Consider the following 17863-nt stretch of genomic DNA (forward strand, 5'->3'; position numbering starts at 1 on the left):
GCCATCCTGCATCCCCACCTGCAATGATGAGAGTTCCTGTTACCCCACACCCTCACCAGCACTTTTGTGTCTGAGGATGTTTTGAGTACAAGTTTCCGTGTTGATGCTGATTTCCCACTATTTTAACAATAGAGATATTTCATTTATATCTCTTATCAAGGGAAATGCAACATTTATTTATTGGTTTTGTATATGTGTGTTTGTGTGCCCATAGCACCTTACTGCAGCTTGACCCACACCCTGAAGAATGGTGGTGTTTTAAATAGGACTGCAGGAGAAGTTGGAAGTAAAGTGCATTATTTTTGCAAGCCTGGATATCGGATGATTGGCCATAGCAATGCAACCTGTAGACGAAATCCGGTTGGCATGTATCAGTGGGATTCCCTCGCTCCACTCTGCCAGGGTAAGAAATGTGTGTTTTCATCCCCAAATTTGAGTTCAATTTATTTTTCTTATTTTAATCACACTCTGAAACGTACAAGAGCTGTGATTATCCTTAAAAGGTAAGGAAAAAAATGAATGTGAGTTCATAAAAGTACAAATTAAACTTTCTGCTGACTGTGCAAACACTTCCGACATTTGCACTCAGCTTGATTTAGCTTTATAGCCTGAATTCGTAGAATGGTTGAACACTCACCAGATGCTGGGTAGAATTATTCTAATACTTATATTTCATTTTGAAACTTAAAAATGTGTTATCCAACTCAGATTCAAAATAATTTTTCTTGACAGTTGTATTAATTAGAAGAAAATCAATTACTAAAACTCATTTTCCCTTTTCTTAGATTAAAAACTCATACTTTGAGCCACACACTGCATATTTCATTTTCATTAGGTCACTTAAATATAGGACTTGTTAAAGTTGATTTCAATATTTCATGATTTTTTTTTCATTTTATGCGTATGCATAAAAAATCAAATTTTCAAATAAGGCATTTTAATTTTAATTGAAGGCTTTGAAGTCATGAAATTTTCAGTTTTCTCTTATGGAGATTTATATGCATAATGAAATATATTGGTCTTTGAAAGCTAATTGCAATTTATAAATGAAACCTCATATTGGTTTCCTTGTTTCTCTTTTTTCATTAGATATTAGATTTTCTGGTATTGCTCTATGAGACAATAATAGATATTTATCACAATTATTGTATGTGTCTTTAACTGCGAGAAGTTAATCAGACACCCAGCCTGCATCATTTATGTTGTACCTCCAGATATTCTTCTTTAATGTAAGATAAACATCAAGGTCTAATAGGCTTGTTTCATTAGGATTGATGTTTTTTTTAAGAAGAGTACTTTTTCTTTCAAAAGAAGAAATGCTTCTCATTTTCTTTAAATGTTCTGTTACTCTCTGCCTATGACATAGAATCCATTGCTCAGAGAGCAGCCCCGTGGGCTGCATGTCCTTGGCATTGTGGACTGAACAAGGAAGATGGCTGAGCCCAGGATTGGCAAGAGTTCCCAAATCTTGGCCTCTAGAGGTTGAGTCCGTAGACAGGGCCCTAAATGGAATCTGCTCTCAGGGTAGAAGCCCAAGAAGATCCTGGAAAGAGACTGTCATGTGACAAGACAGACACATGAGAAATGACAATCCAGGGTCCGGGCAGATGTTAGTTTATCTCCCTGACACGTGAGGAGTTCTGAACATTGTTGACTCAATGGAGGGATGGCTTGCTCTTCCGCTGCATGGTTGAAAAGGAACCAGAGAATGCCCGGGATGTGTCTTGTTGATAAGTTAACACTTCCCTCTCTTTTCCCCATTTTCTCGCTCAGCAGAACTATTTGATGCTGAATTAAATGACTCAGAAATAGAAATAGAGCTCTAAAAACCAGATCCTTCTGGAATCTTTGCAGTTTCAGCTGAAGGATCTGATTGAACGTGGTCAGTGTATCTCTTCTCCATGTTGCATGTAACCCCAAAGCAATGCCATCAGGGACGTGGAATGTTAGAATCACACACCACGTTCTAGGTGGAAATTGGAATATAAATGCCCAATGTGATTGTGTTCTCAAATTATAAAATATTTCAGAAGCATCATCTTCCCACTATAAATCCACAGTCTTCTGCACTTTCTGTTAACCATTCTGATAACTGGGGAGTCAATATGATCTTGGTTTTTTGTTGTTGTTGTTGTTTCATAAACTATGACCTGTAAAACCTGGAGGGCCCTTAAAAATAATCTAGTTTAATTTGCTTATTTTTATGTTTTTTAAACTGAGGCACATAAAAGTTAAGTGACTTATTAATAATCATAAAAATGTTGGTCTAGAATCCAGACCTTCTGCCTGCCTCTTCAGCGTTTGGATCAAAATGTGTCTGGCCAAAAGAAATTCTACTTAACACAAAATTTTGCAGGCATCAGTTCTAAGTAATCTATATTTTAGGTGTTTAAATTCATTTACTGTGGAAGAGTTTCTTTAGTCTTCTCTTAGTTCTTTCCAATTTGTGTAAAATAGCATTTTGATTACAATAATGTATAAAATATTTTCATCATATGTGAGGTTGTAATGTTTAAAAATAAAAAAACATGGTGAAAAATAGCCTTTTTTAAACCATTTAAATTATTTGGTACAGCTACACAAGCATTTTCATCATTTTAAAAATAAATCTTTAAAAATAAATAGTAAAAATGTTTACTCCAATAGGTGAAGGCCACTGAGAAAACATCGTAAAATTTTAAACAGAATAGGCTTATATAACATATATATTGGCAATTTATACCTTAATAGTGTTTTACTTACAGTTAAAGAGACTTAGAGCTGATTGAACTGAATTTAATACAGTTCATAATATAAATGTGTAATTGTTATGGTATTTAATAAAGGGAAACTTGATTTGTTTAGCATTAATCATTCACTTTCCTTTTGTTACTTAGAGAACACAGAAGTTTTCCATAATGTAAATACTCATCTAACTTACAGAAAAACATTGGCCTCCTTCAATATAGTCAGAATGAGCCTTTGTGGATTTTTAATTCCCTCCTTGTACCAACCATCTCAATTGTATTTAGATTAATTTTTTTTTTCAGTTTTTAGATAATTGAAGATAATTTTTTCAAAGTAGTTTTTGGGTCCAAAGAGAGTTAATAGATATAGATGGATGATCACCATCTATGTGGTCCTGAACTGCTGGCAGTTCATGATGGTAGGGTATGAAATTAAAGAGTGGGTGAACTCTTTCTTTAAAATTCTTGGAATTCTATAAGGGAAAAAGACTTTGCAAAAGCATCATCTAAATGCATTGTACCATCACACTGTTCCCTCTCAAGACAGCTCAAACTCTTTTATTTTCTTGCCCAAGATATTATATTCACATTAGATACAAAATTGGAAAATGAGGATTTCCCTGTAGCACATTTATAAGGATAAACGTACAAGCTTTACCTCTGAAACCTATAGACGTCAAGCACACTGTTTCAAAAATTAAAGTAGATGTAGGGTCCATGTTTGTAGAGAGGGTATACTCTGTACAAGTTTTTGACATTTTGTTTATATATACATGTTCATACAGAGGCAAAGTGACATTAATCATATGTCTGTGTTTGTAGATTACAGTTGTAGTTGTAGGTTTAAAACTTAATGCAAGCATTAAAGATGATACAGCTGTTTTTGTGAATTTTATTTCAATTCAAACTTACCTCTGAATTAGGCACTGCAGGTACCAAGACACACTCCCAACTCTTAAAGCTCTGATGGTCCGTCAGGAGAGATGGACTCATGAATCAGTAACTACAATTCAGTATGACATTAAGCAAGAGAAGATATACACTGAATAGAGATGGAGCAGAAGGTATTTTTTCAGGATGTTCTTCCCATCACAGGACAGCTGAGTTAGGATTTGAAGGGGTAGCATCGATGGAAATGCGGTTGGAGCAGCAAGTAGGGGCCATCGTGGAAGACCTCAACTGAGTTTCCGTAGCTTTTACTCTCTCTCCTGTGGTTGACTTCAGTCTATTAAAGGGCAAAAAAGACACAGTGACATCTGCATTTTGGAAATATCTTTTAGTAGCGTGGTAGATGATTGGACAGAATCCTGTCTAAATTACAGGGGTGCTTAGAAATTTTAGAAATATGCATTGGAGCCATGATGAAGACCTTGATAAATACAGTGAAAATAGGTTTGAAAGAAAACAGGCGTTGAAAATATTTAGAAAACAGAATCAGCAGGCCCTTGTGTTGGATTGTAAAGGGTCAGGAAGAGAGAAAAATACAGAATGACAAAGAGTTTTCTGGTTTTGATTGCTGGGAGTATTGTGGCACCACTCAGTGAAATTAGGACAAGTAAGAAAAAGCAGGCTAATGAAATCAGTGTTGAGGTGCAGCCTTCCATTACCTGTGCTCAGAGAAGATACAGTTTCTAAAAGTATTAGTAAGGAGGCAGTAGTTTAAGTTAGTTCAGGATACTGAGTGCATCCTTATTTGTTTTTCATGAGAGGAGGTTTGACTTTGTAGGTTCCATAAGGAGCAAGTCAAATGAAAAAAATTGTAATTAAAAAATTTTCTGCTGCAATAAATTTCAAACTAAATAGCTCCACCAGAAAACAAGTAGCATCTGACACCCTTTGAGAGAAGATCACATTGGGTCAACAGCAACTATAAATCCTGCAACCCATCTAATTACTGATGCAATAGTAATGGTGCAATAGTTTGAGACTCTTACCAAAATCAAAGGTCACCATAGTTATTTTAATTATTTTATTTGAAGATAGGGGACTTGAAAACTGGAAACAAACAAATAAATAAATGGACAAATACCCCTTTGTGGCACTGGGAGCCTACTATTTAATATTTGTTTAATATATTTATACATTTTATATATTTAATATTACAATATATTATTTAATATTTCAGTTATGCTTCTGGAGTTGGTATAGTATTTCATAGTGATTTGAACAGCATTCCTTTTATGCTGACAGAGGAACAAAAACAACTTACACATTTTCTAACTGCACTAGGATGTTAGTTTAAAAAAAAAATTGTGCAAAATAATACTTTGAAATGTTTACTAAAAATGCGACACTTGCCTTTTAGTAAATGAGTGAGGTGGAAAGCTGAGGGGTGGGGTCAGGCCCTCTGGGGCCCCCAGTGCTGGTCATGTGACCATGAATATGCTGCCCTAGGCCCCAGCAGAACATGTGTCAGGGCAGTGTTTGAATGAAAAAAAAGAAATGTAAATTAATGACAGGTATTTGAGAGTGATTTTTTTTTCTTTTTCTTATTTATTTATTTATTTATTTATTTATTTATTTATTTTTGGCTGCATTGGGTCTTTGTTGCAGTGTGTGGTGGCTTCTCTTGTTGCAGGGCACAGGCTTTAGGAGCATGGGCTTCAGTAGTTGTGGCTCGTGGGCTCAGTAGCTGTGGCACACAGGCTCAGTAGTTGTGGCTCGTGGGCTCTAAAGTGCAGGCTCAGTAGTTGTGCTGCAGGGGCTTTGTTGCTCCGTGGCATGTGGGATCTCCCCGGACCAGGGATCAAACCTGTGTCCCCTGCATTGACAGGCAGATTCATAACCATTGTGCCACCAGGGAAGTTCTGATTTTTTTGTTTTTTCCATTGAAGATGACTTATCTTGTGCCCTAATCTGCTTTGTTTTCTCATTTTCATTGACTTTCTGCTGGTGACATCTTAGAAGCACAGAATTTGAGAGAAAAATAGTCATGTGATGGGCAGGGAGTGCTAATCTCCCTAAACCTGGTTCCTGCCATGTAAAACAGGATCTTTGATGCCAATCTCTAAGGATTGTTGAGAGGGTTCAAGCACTCAGACAGTCCCAGGCAGGACTCAGCAGCAAACAGGACCCTTCACTGCCCATCACCTGTGAGGAAGAACACACAGCAGGCCAGATGTGTTGCATCATTTCAGAGAACTTCAGCTTGCTTTTCTCCCTTTCCTTGACCTTTGAAATGACTTCTCTCAGAAAACCTGTGCTGGTTTTTATCCTCCTCGATAAACCAGGCATATCTTTTGCCCTTCAGGCTTCATTTCCTCCCTTCAACCAAGAAACTCTGCCTAGCAGCTGTTTCCCTTATCAATACACTAATCTTATTCATCTTGGAGGGAAGCCAAAATTAGAATTGAAATTTTCTGTATTATCTCAAAGATCCAGTTAAAGTGGTACCTTACAGGGCTTGGCTTTCAAGTTTCCTGTGTCACAGAGAGAGCAGTTCCCATGTAGCTCTTTATCTCAGAGCCGTGATTTTCAGAGCACTTGGTGAGTCGGAGCTCTGGCTTGGACTTGATGTTGTATGTTGTTTATGCTTTGCTTGCATTTTGCAGGCAATGCAGCAGAGGGAAAACGATCATTCTCACAAATGACATGGTTAAACCTCTGTTCGTAAAGTCTGAACTTTAAGATGGAAAGATACAGATGCCTGCACTCTACTGATATGTGCTAATATTTGCTAGTGTAAAGGGTATGGATAGGGCAGGAGATGGGTGGCTGGGCGGGGAGGTGCATGTAGGTCTGCCGTGAGCCAGGGACTGAGCTGGAGGTGCATCCTCTTATCTCTTTAATCCTGTGGACACTGGTGCTCAGAGGCAATGTTACCCAAGAAACACACGACTAAACACCAGGGGTGGGATTTGAACCCATGGCCTTCAGATTCCAAAAGTTACATTATTTCTACTATACCATGAGTATTCCCTCTGTGAACATTACTTCTACCCACTGAAAGGGCATCTTTCAGAAGAAAATTGTTATATTTGTAACTTAAAAAAATAGCAACATTATCAAAAGTTCAGAGGATATGTTTGGTGTTCTGGCATAAAACTTGAGTTATTTTATAAATCTCAAAAACTTTTACCTATGGGTGTAAAATGCATAAGAAGTTAGGACTTTTGTCTTGATTTTTTTATACATATTTATTTGCTTCTATGAAATGTTCAAGCTTCTATGTGACATGATAATAGTGCAGTGTTTTTAGAAATTTAAAAATAATGTTTTTAAAATCATTTTAAAAACAAAACAAATCACATGTTATGATATATATGAAAATATGTATGTAATATGAATATGTATATATATACATGTGAGAATACAGGTTATAGTCATTATGTCACCTATATTCTAATATATTAGGTTATGAATCCACATAGTTCATAAAGCCAAAAATTTGCCAAATCCCCCTAAGTATATTGCAAACTGAGGTTTATTCCATTTGCTCATGATCTTCTTATGGGATTTGAGTTGAGTGATTAGATCTTGGGCATTTCACAGTCAGAATCTCCCAGTTTAGGCAAGGATCCCTCCCATTCCCAGTATTTACTGGCGCCATGACCCTGGACAGGCAACACAATTCACTGAGGTTTAGCTTCTTCTGTGAGCAGAGATAAGAATACTCCCCCACCTGGCATGTTTGAAGGGTTAAATGAAACAGTTGACATGAAATCTTTACGCTGGAGCCAGGTACTAACAGGCACCCCTAAAAAAGGAACCTTACAGGCTAGAAACATAATTTCATCAGTGAGTGTCTTCAGGAAGTACTTGGTGATGTGCTTTCAAGCAGAGATTTTACAAATGTCTAGTTAACATCAATAATATTTAAGTAACTGAGCTGGGAATAGGTTTCTCTGATTTCTCACAATACTCAAAATGAGACATCGGAGCGCTTAGTCTGTATGTGGATTGCCGCTCACCTTTTAATTGCTCCTCATCAAGTTCCCGAGCTTCTCTGTCTCTGGGGGACTGAGGTTCCCCTACCCCGGGTCCTGAGCACCCTCTTGTGCATGCTGTGACCTCGCCACTGCCTTTTGTCCTGTGTGTCTGTAGATTGCTTCTCCTGGACCAGTGGTTCTTCAAAGTTCACAAGAACCATCTGGCATATAGATCCCTAACTTCCAAGTGCCCCCCCCAAATCTGACTCAGTGGGTCCCAAGGAGCTGGAATCTGCAATCATACAAGCACCCCAGGTAAACTTGGCGCAGGTGCCTAAGGAACACGTGTTAACAATCCCCATTCTTAAAGAGAGGGATTTTGTCTAAATGTGAATCCCAGCATTTTGCACAGTGCCTGGACCATACTTGACATCGATGTGAACTTACGAATAAGTGCGTATGGCTCCACTCTCTCATCAATCGCCTTCCTCAGTAAGGCTTCTCACATAAATGGTATTATCGGGAAGAAACACAGCTTGAAATTAGGCCAGTGGTGATGTCGTCTTCAACTTTCAAATACAGTAATAACCACACTACAGGAATAGCCTCCAGAAGAACAGCCCTGTGCACAAGGCATACAGCCTGGAGAGCCCTGTGATTAGGTGTGTGACACCAGGCAGAGCGCACCTCAGGCGTGTCTGGCTGCTACAGGTGTCGGGCTGAATTGTGCCCCGCTCAAAAGAGATATGTTGGCGTCCTAATCCCCAGGACCTCAAAATGTGACTGTATTTGGATAAAGGGTCTTTACAGAGGTGACCAAGTGAAAATGAGGTCATTAGGGTGGGCCCCACTCCAACATGACTGCTGTCATGATAAGAGAGGGAAATTGGGACCCAGAGGGCAGACCTTGTGAAGACACAGGTTGAAGACAGCCATCTACACGCCAAGGAGGAAGGAGCAGTCTTCCTCAAGCCCCTCAGAAGGAACTAATCCTGCTGACACCTTGATCTCCAGCTTCTGGCCCCCAGAACTGTGTGATCACACATTTCTGTTGTTCACGCCCCAGGTATGCAGTCTCTGCTGTGGCAGCCCGAATGGACCAGCACGTGTGATCCCCTCTCTGCCCCGTGAAATCCCTACCATTCTCCTCTCCACCTCAGCTGCAAGAACCGAATCAACTGCAGCAGCAGTGTTTGGAACTCAGGGCAAGACATTTCGCAAATTGTGAAAAAATGGAGAAATTAGTGACAGAAGGTCATAAGATTTTCTTTCTGGACATATATAGGGGAAAACAGAAGTCACAAAATATTTACATTATTTATTACAGTGAAATTGCCTAGTTTCCTTAGTTCCATCATCACTCTTAACAACCTTTCACAGTTGCATCACATGTTTATTGCTTGTCTATTTTCTGTGTTCTTTATTTTATTTTTTTTTTTAGTGAAATGCAGCCAAAATTTCAGGTCAGCAGTTTTGAGAATTTATTAGACCCACAAAGTTCATTTTGTTAAAAACATATTTAATGGTCCACACTCTACCAGGCACCTTGCTCTGCTCTGCGGCTCCGCTGTTTCACTCATGAAAGTCAGAGGACAGTGGATTGATGCTGTGCGCACTGTCCCACTAACTTGAGCTGAGCACTGGCAACCGTTTCCAAGGGTCTTTATTGTCCTTATTTTGCAGGCTGCGAAGCTAAGGCTGAAACAGGTTAAGGGTACTGTCCCTGATCAGAGCAGCGTGTGCAATGATTTGATGAGTTTTCCAGAGCAGGATCCTGTCCTGTCATCCCACCTACCAAGTTAGATGAAATATGCCCCAGGATTCCAGATCCCATGAAAACCCACCATAAACAAAGTGTTCTGATCCTCTGGCGAGTTCTCAGGACACCAGACTAAAGGTACATTAGGGTCCCATCCCCACAGGAGGGTGATCTCTGTGGGGCAGTGACCAGAGGTAACTGGGTCAGAGCTAGCATGTAACACACAGAAGTGTTACTGCTTTCCTTCAGCTTCTGTCCCCAGGGTCTTGCTTTTTATTGAATGGAACTTTGTTTTATTTCTTTGTTCCTAAGAAGTGGGCCTTTTCTTTTTAAACGTTCACACCTGTGCCTTCCTGTGACTCTCCAAAGCAGAGGGGTGGGCGTCAGCTGCTTCCTGCAGCCTCGCGGAAGCAATGGATTGGCCCCTAAGGAAACGGTCAAGCGGCAGCATTTGCCAAGTCAGAGCCTCTCTTTGTCTTTAGTCATTTGTCTGCCCACGTACTGGGTCCCTTCCTTTCCAGAGCTCTTCTGTTTGCTTCAAATGATTAAGTGTTTTTTGTGTTTTTTTCCTTCCTCGGGCTACGATGTACTAAATATTTTCAAGAGGTTTAGAGCAGCTAAAGATGCTTCTCAGCCAAATCCTGTTTTTCTTCATTTTCCATTTCAGAACTGCCTGTGTTTTTAAGTTGCCCATCTGTTTGAGTTAATGTCTGTACATACAAGCCATTACTTCCCTCTGTCTGCCCTCGTTTTCAGAAGTGCTCGCCTTTATCCCTCAAGACAAATGGGTGGATATTTCTTATGCTAGTAAATGCTCTTTCTAAAGTGTCTGACTTCACACCTGTCCCCATAAAACAAATAAAAACAGTGTGACCTGTTAAGTCCCACGGACCTAGAGGTGATTCCAGCCCTTTCCCACCTCTCTTATTATGATTTTCTAACTCAGCCTTCAGCCCAGTATTAATGGTGTATTGGATGCTGGCTGGGCATCACTTGAGATGTTGCTTAGAGTTTGGGAAATCAGAGAAGACAAGGGAAATAAAACACAAACCAAAAAAAGGGTCCAGAAATATCATTAATGCTCAAATTCAACGTGGCTTTTATATTTTCAGATTTACACTTTGAAAATGTATTCTGACCTCTTTATTTATCCATCTATTTATTTATTGCCGGTGGTTGGACGTTGAAAATAAAAAAGATATGAATACACTGAAATAGAGCAGATGGCACCTTGGCGACAGTACAGGACAGTAGCTGAGATACCTGCTTTGGCATCAGATACCCTGAGAGATGCCCTCCGACACAGCTGTTTACCAGTTATAAGAATTGGGGCAATTTGCAGGACATTCCTAATGCTCATTTTCCTTAGTTGTCATATCAGTCAGGGTTCTCTAGAGAAGCAGCAACAGTAGGGTGTGCGCAGGTGTGCACAAGGGGAGGCTTACTGTAGGAGCTGGCCCCCATGGTGACGGAGCAGAGAAGCCCAGGTCCCCTACTGCTGCTGACAGAGCAGAGAAGCCCAGTGACCTGCGATCTGCAGGCTGGAGGCCCAGGCAGCCAGTGGTGTGATTCCGTCCAAGTACCAGGGAATCCAGTGGGAGGGGCAGCGGGGAAAGTGCCGGGAGCCCCGATGTAAGAGTGGGACAAGCTGGGCGTCCCAGCTCAAGCAGAGGGAGGGAATTCCGCCTTCCTCTGCCTTCTGGTTGTACTGAGGCCTCAGGATTGGATGACACCCACCCGAATGGGGGCGGGTGCTCTTCACTCGTCTAGAAGCGAATGCTAATCTAGTCTGCATACATCCTCACAGACACACCCCAGGAATAATGTTTTACCAGCTCCTAGGCACCCTTTAGCCCAGTAAAGCTGACAAGTAATATTAACCATCATAGTAGTAATAAAAAATAATAATTTACTTATTGGGGTATTTTTGAGATTAAATGAGGTCATACAAGTAAAAGAACTTGTCACAATGGCAGGAATTGTGTATTTGACCAAGGAATGCTAGGTGTTCTACTGATAAAGGTGATAATGTTGTTTGCAGTTGAGCAATTTCTCAGTGACTTCATCTGAGCCCACCTCCTCCTGGTGTGGATGCTTCTCTGACTCCGGTGCTCAATGCTGATTCTCCTGAGCCTGGAACCTGGTGTGGCTCTTTGAGGAGGCACTGGGGCACCAGGCACAGCCAGCATCGGGCTCCAAGTCCCCCCACTTTTGGCCCAGAACCACCTAATTTCTCTTGATGGTGGCATGAGGGATCTGAGGGATTCACTATCAAATGTTTCCTCTGTATTTGTGATGGAAGGGAAAACATTCCTTCATACTGTTTAGTTTTTAGTTGACCCTAATCTAGAGAGTTGAAGAATGCTTCCCTTTATATTAAATCTGAAGGAAAGTTTTTTTTTTTTCATAGTGAAAGAGAGCTCGAGTCCTGATAAGGTGCCCGATGTTTTGCTGTGTGGCTTATACTGTACATTCTGCCACATTAGCCTGTAAGGAGCTTTGATGTTTCTCCTTTTACAGATGAGGAATCAAAGCTCAGATAAGTCAGGTAAATTTCCAAGTCGTAAACAGACAGATGACAAACTCAAGACTCTCCTAGGTCTGAATCCATGTTCTTTCAACTCTCAGCCTTGTTTCCTCTAGCGTTTTAAGTTGAGATTGATTTGAAATCATGGCACAAGCTTTCATTCCACATCCACGTGTGCACAGTGGTAATGTTTCCACACCAGTGCTCACCTTTGGGTGATGGGCATGAAGCAAAGACGTGGACCAGGCTACGCAGGACGTTTAGTTTTGCTTTGTGTCCTGAAAACATGCCTGGAAACCTAACAATGCTCAACATGGCCTCGAAAGGCTCCCTGGACTTGTTGCCTGAAATAAACGTTCATGGGGGCTTCCATGCTCTCCTTGTGATGATCACATTATGTTACGTGATTCCAACACGCTGAAAATGGTGATGAAGTTTTGTTTAGAAGATAGTGGCAGAGATGACTTGTTCTTTGCGATGCGGACATTTTTGAGCCTAATTTTATCCCCTGTTAAGTATTGTTTTAAATGTGAACTTATTTATTCATTTTGTATATCACCTATATTATTACTAAAAAGAAACTGGAAGTTTCTCCAGAGCAAGTTGATGGGATTAGATAACTCTTTGCTAATCAAACTCAAAATGCTTGTAAACCATCTTGCACTATTCATGCCTGAAGCGAGTATAACTCATTAGCTGAGGGCGTGGTCTCTTCTGACCCATTAACAAAGATATGCAAGGCTCATTGATTAAATCCAACAGTGTTCCTGGCTTTTGTCCTCTGGGAAGTGCTTATTACAAGACACACTCTTGAGCCGTATTATATTCAAATGCCACTTTTACCGAGGTCCTCATTAGGCCGATCATGAAAATGTCACCTTGGGTCGGCTTGAGTGATTAATGGAATGTCTGCTGTTTAAAGATGGCGGCCTAATAATAACTCAGTTTTACTCATGGGATCTCAGATGGTTCAGAGCTGGACCCCAGTACAAGGTTAGACACCATTAACAGCCATGCAAACATTTATCTATGTTTTAAAATGTTTGTTAAACAAAATAACTTTATGTTGACTTTTAAAAGTAAAATAATGGTCTGCTGGGAGTCAGAGAACATGCTTGCTGCTATAACGCGCTTAGATAATACCACACAAATTCAGAAAATTTGTAAGAGGGAGCTAGATCTTCCTCTGTACTTGCACTTGCCATACACATTTTGTGATGGTTTAGAAATCACGCTGTACAGCAATGTGGAGGGAAGGGAATGGATGACAGGACAGACACGTCTGTCTCGTGTGTGCTGAGGAAGACTTTGGGTGGAATCATGAACATTTAGAGATAAGGCTGTAGAGATGACGCAGTTCCTTCTTCATCTTACACCTGAAAATGCTTAAGCCAAGATGATAACTGTTAAAATATTTGCGGAATTTAATGGACTTCAGAGCGGGAATTCGTGGCCACGAGAACCACTGGTGTCAGTGTTCACACGGACGACTCCAGGTTGCATCTGCAGGGAGCCTTTCACTATAACACAGATGCCACCTCAGGCTTAATCTCTTACGGAATCTCTTTTATGCTTAAGAAAAGCGTGACTTGGCCAGTTATGCTGGATACCTATGGCCGTCAGGAAGATAATGACTTTAAATGATCAGTTTGCTCTATTAAATATCAACTGTGTAACTATGGTCCTGCTCAAAAGGGGGAAAAACAAAAGTATTTTGTCTGTATGTCTCAAGAATATTTTTCCCTATGTTAGAATTAAGTTATTATCAGGAAACTCTTATTTTAGAAAAAAGAATCACTAATAATTAAATCACAAACCATCAAATATTTCCTTATCTTCCTCTCCTTTGTGTTTATTTTTGTGGATATCAGATTGGAAAGGACACGGACCAACATGTCAAGTGACCTGAAATCTAGTCCTGTCTTTTCCAAATTTAACAAAAGGAGTCAATTTAAAAATTCCAATGAAAAGTTATATTAGCAAGCCAACTGGTTGTGTTGAAGACTCATGGGCTCTTTTTCAAAAAGAGATGAGAGGTATTTATCTGCCTTTTCAGCTTCACGTTCCACTCACTCCCAGGGGCCCTTCATGTTGCTTAACTTAGAGTTTAGCTCCATTATATGTAAAATGGGAATAGTATTGTTTTGCCTTCCCCGAATTATGTAATAATTTTATAATTCAAACTAAATAATTAATAGGAAAGGAAACAAATAGACGATATTATTTGAATTGTTTACTCTAAATAAAACTTTTAAAGTAGAACCTTAACATGTGAGCTTGTGAAGACATTTCTGGGGAGAAATAAATTCCCCAAATGTCTAAGGACACAAATTTTTCTTTCAGTGAGCCTAACTCTAAATGTGCTGATATATATATATATTTTTTTATGTTGGGGGTAGGAGTTTATTAATTAATTTATTTTTGCTGTGTTGGGTCTTCGTTTCTGTGCGAGGGCTTTCTCTAGTTGTGGCAAGCGGGGGCCACGCTTCATCGCGGTGCTCGGGCCTCTCACTGTCGCGGCCTTTCTTGTTGCGGAGCACAGGCTCCAGACGCGCGGCTCAGTAGTTGTGGCTCACGGGCCTATGTGCTCTGTGGCATGTGGGATCTTCCCAGACCAGGGCTCGAACCCGTGTCCCTTGCATTGGCAGGGAGGGTTTCATGGGGGTAGGAGTTTATTAATTAATTTATTTTTGCTGTGTTGGGTCTTCGTTTCTGTGCGAGGGCTTTCTCTAGTTGTGGCAAGCGGGGGCCACGCTTCATCGCGGTGCTCGGGCCTCTCACTGTCGCGGCCTTTCTTGTTGCGGAGCACAGGCTCCAGACGCGCGGCTCAGTAGTTGTGGCTCACGGGCCTATGTGCTCTGTGGCATGTGGGATCTTCCCAGACCAGGGCTCGAACCCGTGTCCCTTGCATTGGCAGGCAGATTCTCAACCACTGCGCCACCAGGGAAGCCCTGTGCTGATATATTTTAATCTTCCAACAAATTAGCTCCATGGTACATATTTTAATCAATTATGGATTAGTAATAAACAGTAACAAGTCTTTTCACAAGAAATTTTGAGTGGATGTTAAGAACGTTTTATTCCTTAAACATTGTTTATAGATTATACAACACTTTGTTCAGTTCATGGCCTTAGCCGTGTAGTCTCGTATTGGAGCTGAACATCGGGAGATTCAGAGAGTGCATTACGGAAGGCTGCAGTAAATACGAAAAATTCTTCTTGCTCTACCCTTACCACCCCACCCCGCCATCCTTTCCTCTGTGTCCCAGACTCACGGGACTGACGGTCTAACTGAAATACTTATTGTGCCTTCTGATCTTAAAAAGACAACTCCTTTTTTCCCCTCTAATCTGCTCTCCTGGGGTTTATCCTGTCTCAGAAAATGAGCCCTCAGTCCAGCCAGTTGCTTAATTCACTTCCCTCTCTTGCTTCCACCTGAAGTCCTACCTGCAACCACCACGCCCTCTTGAATCCATCCACTGAGTGTGTGCTGAGCCCATCCACCTCTTTATGTCCTCCTCAGGGAGCACCCAAGAGGCTTTCCCTGACCACCTCTCAACTCATCCTGGGGACAGTAGTCAGGATGATCTGACCAAAACACAAATGGGCTTGTGTCAGTGCCCAGCTCATCCTTTGCAGGACATCCTGGAGGACCCAGCGTGGAGTCTTCACCACTAATAACGTGTTCTCTGACTCCCTCCCAACTGTCCTTCCAACCAACCATTCGCTACGCCAGCCTTCCCCACTCCCCAGCATTTCACCTGCTCTTTTTTGCCTCACCTGGCTTCATCCTCTGAAGAATGGTGCTAGTCAGGACCACTGGCCTGAGGGCTGGTGCTTCAGCAGGGAGACCTTTCCTGGGCCCTTCTGCCTTAATTTAAATAGCGATCCTTATTTTCCCCTTTGTTTCAGCACCTTGTTCTGAACCTTCATGACACTAGTTACAGTTTTTACAATATAATTATATATTTGGGAGCTTATTTGTCTCATGACTCCCTCCCTGGTTGACTATAAGGTTCAAGAGGGAAAGGACAAGGTTGGTTTAACCACCATCCTTCACACCATGCACAGCATGGGGCCTGGCACATAGTTGATCATAAAAATCTGTCAAATGAATAAAGTAACAAATTGTACTTTTTTTTGATTGGCAGGATGTGCAAAATATCTCTTAGATATGTCCCAAAGGCTCCCAATGAACAATATGAGTTTGTTTCTGTAGAGCTGTTTGCCCAAAGTGAAAATTATCCTAAATGTTTTATAAAGGGAACTGATTCTAAAGTCCATTTCTCCAAAAGCTCTGTCAACTCATCAGCATGCAGAATATATTGAATAATTATTTCTACCTTATCAGTCGCACTGCAGTGCAGTAATGCTCAAGTTAGATAAAGTTAAAGATGATCAAATTGGAGGGTATTTCTTCTTAGGAAGAGATTCAATGTCGTATATGCTGTGTCATGAACAAAATGACCATTTGCCATAATCTAAAACCCATCACAAAGCATGGCTGAGTTCATTTAGAACTTCAGCCGAATTAAGTTTGCTTTATAATTGTGTAGATATAACTATCTGAATATATGGCTGAATAATTATATGTTATTAGAGCATGCATACAAGTTTACTTTCCTGATATGTAGGAAAACATGTAGAAACTGCAGGATAATTCTTCATCTAAACATAGCTCTTTTATAAGTAGCTATATTAATGGTTCTAAAGAAAGACTTATTTAAAATACAATCCTACAAATTTCACAGGGTCTATATATTTTATCATGAGCAAGTTAACTCTCTTTCCTGAGTATCATGCTGTTGATTTTCTTGCTAAATCATAGTAAATAAATCCTTTTTTTTTCTCCCATTGGGTACTTTCCAAAAGACAATATCAATAATGTTTTTTCTTGAACATGATTGAATGGAATCAAAAGATTCTAAACTTGGAAAGTACTTCAAAAGCTTTCAACCCCAATGAGCTGCAGTTGTAGATAGTATATTCGTTGTGATACATTCATATTAGGATTTGAATTTGGTTCCACCATTTATTAATTATGTGAACTTAGGCAAATTATTTAAGTTCTTTGAGTCATACTTTCCTTTTTCTGCAATAATCTTATCTGACTGGAGAACCAGGATTAACTGAGAAAATGCATGTAGATTGTGTTAGACACAATACCAAACACAATTTCATAGACATGATTATGAGAAGAATAGTCAATTTTTGCTTTACATAATGTACGTCAAGTACGATTAGATCTTGCTTCTCCGTTTACACAAAATTGAAGGGGTTGGAAAATGATCATATGTGGAATGGAATCAATGTGCTTGCAATCAATAATTTGGAAGATGTCCTTTTTGCTTACCTTTGTCTCATTAGAAACCATTCTGAAATTTGGGTTAATTTTAATTTAAATGCATCAAAGACGGCATTTCTTAAAAATAGCTACATAGAATTTCAGATAGAGTTCCAGACCATAAATTTTAGATTTATAATTTTCGTCAAAATAATATGGTCAATTAAAATATTCAAAATTAAAATATAATATTTAAACTTAATAAGCTTAAGGTGAAAGGTTTCCTTACCCTTTGTTGTTCAAATTATGACCTAAGTAAATCAAAATTTGCTTAAAACAAATCTAAGTAAATACTGAAATTGTGTCATGATAATTTTTAAAAACTTTAAACAGCTACCTTTTATGATATAATTTTTTCCATTTCCTAGAAATAAAGTATTTATTAAGCACTATGATATTTAAGACAGTGGGAAGGGTGAAAAGATTTATGACATGTTCTGTCCTATAAGAGTTTTATACCATTAGTAACGTGGGCACCACTCAGGTAAGATGTGCACATATAAGTGGAAAAGATGGCAAATGTTCAGCTATTACAGGGTACATGGTGACAAATTCTAAAATTCTTTGCTATGGCAGACGTTACCAATCTATCACAGAACCCTTTCTTTTTTTTTTTTTTTTTTTTTTTTTTTTTTTTTT

The 17863-nt window shown here is 39.8% G+C and overlaps 1 protein-coding gene across 1 annotated transcript in view; it reads left to right on the top strand.

The window, feature by feature from the left end:
- Positions 1–17863, top strand: part of LOC103084768 (CUB and sushi domain-containing protein 1-like) — a 338785-nt gene that overhangs the window by 232844 nt on the left and 88078 nt on the right. The window contains 1 exon segment of the mRNA XM_082931482.1: positions 215–403. Within this exon segment, the coding sequence (XP_082787608.1) occupies positions 215–403 (189 nt within the window).

The sequence above is a fragment of the Lipotes vexillifer genome, unplaced genomic scaffold (genome assembly GCF_000442215.2).
Source record: "Lipotes vexillifer unplaced genomic scaffold, Lipotes_vexillifer_v1.1 scaffold1980, whole genome shotgun sequence".
NCBI classification, from domain to species: Eukaryota; Metazoa; Chordata; class Mammalia; order Artiodactyla; family Lipotidae; genus Lipotes; species Lipotes vexillifer.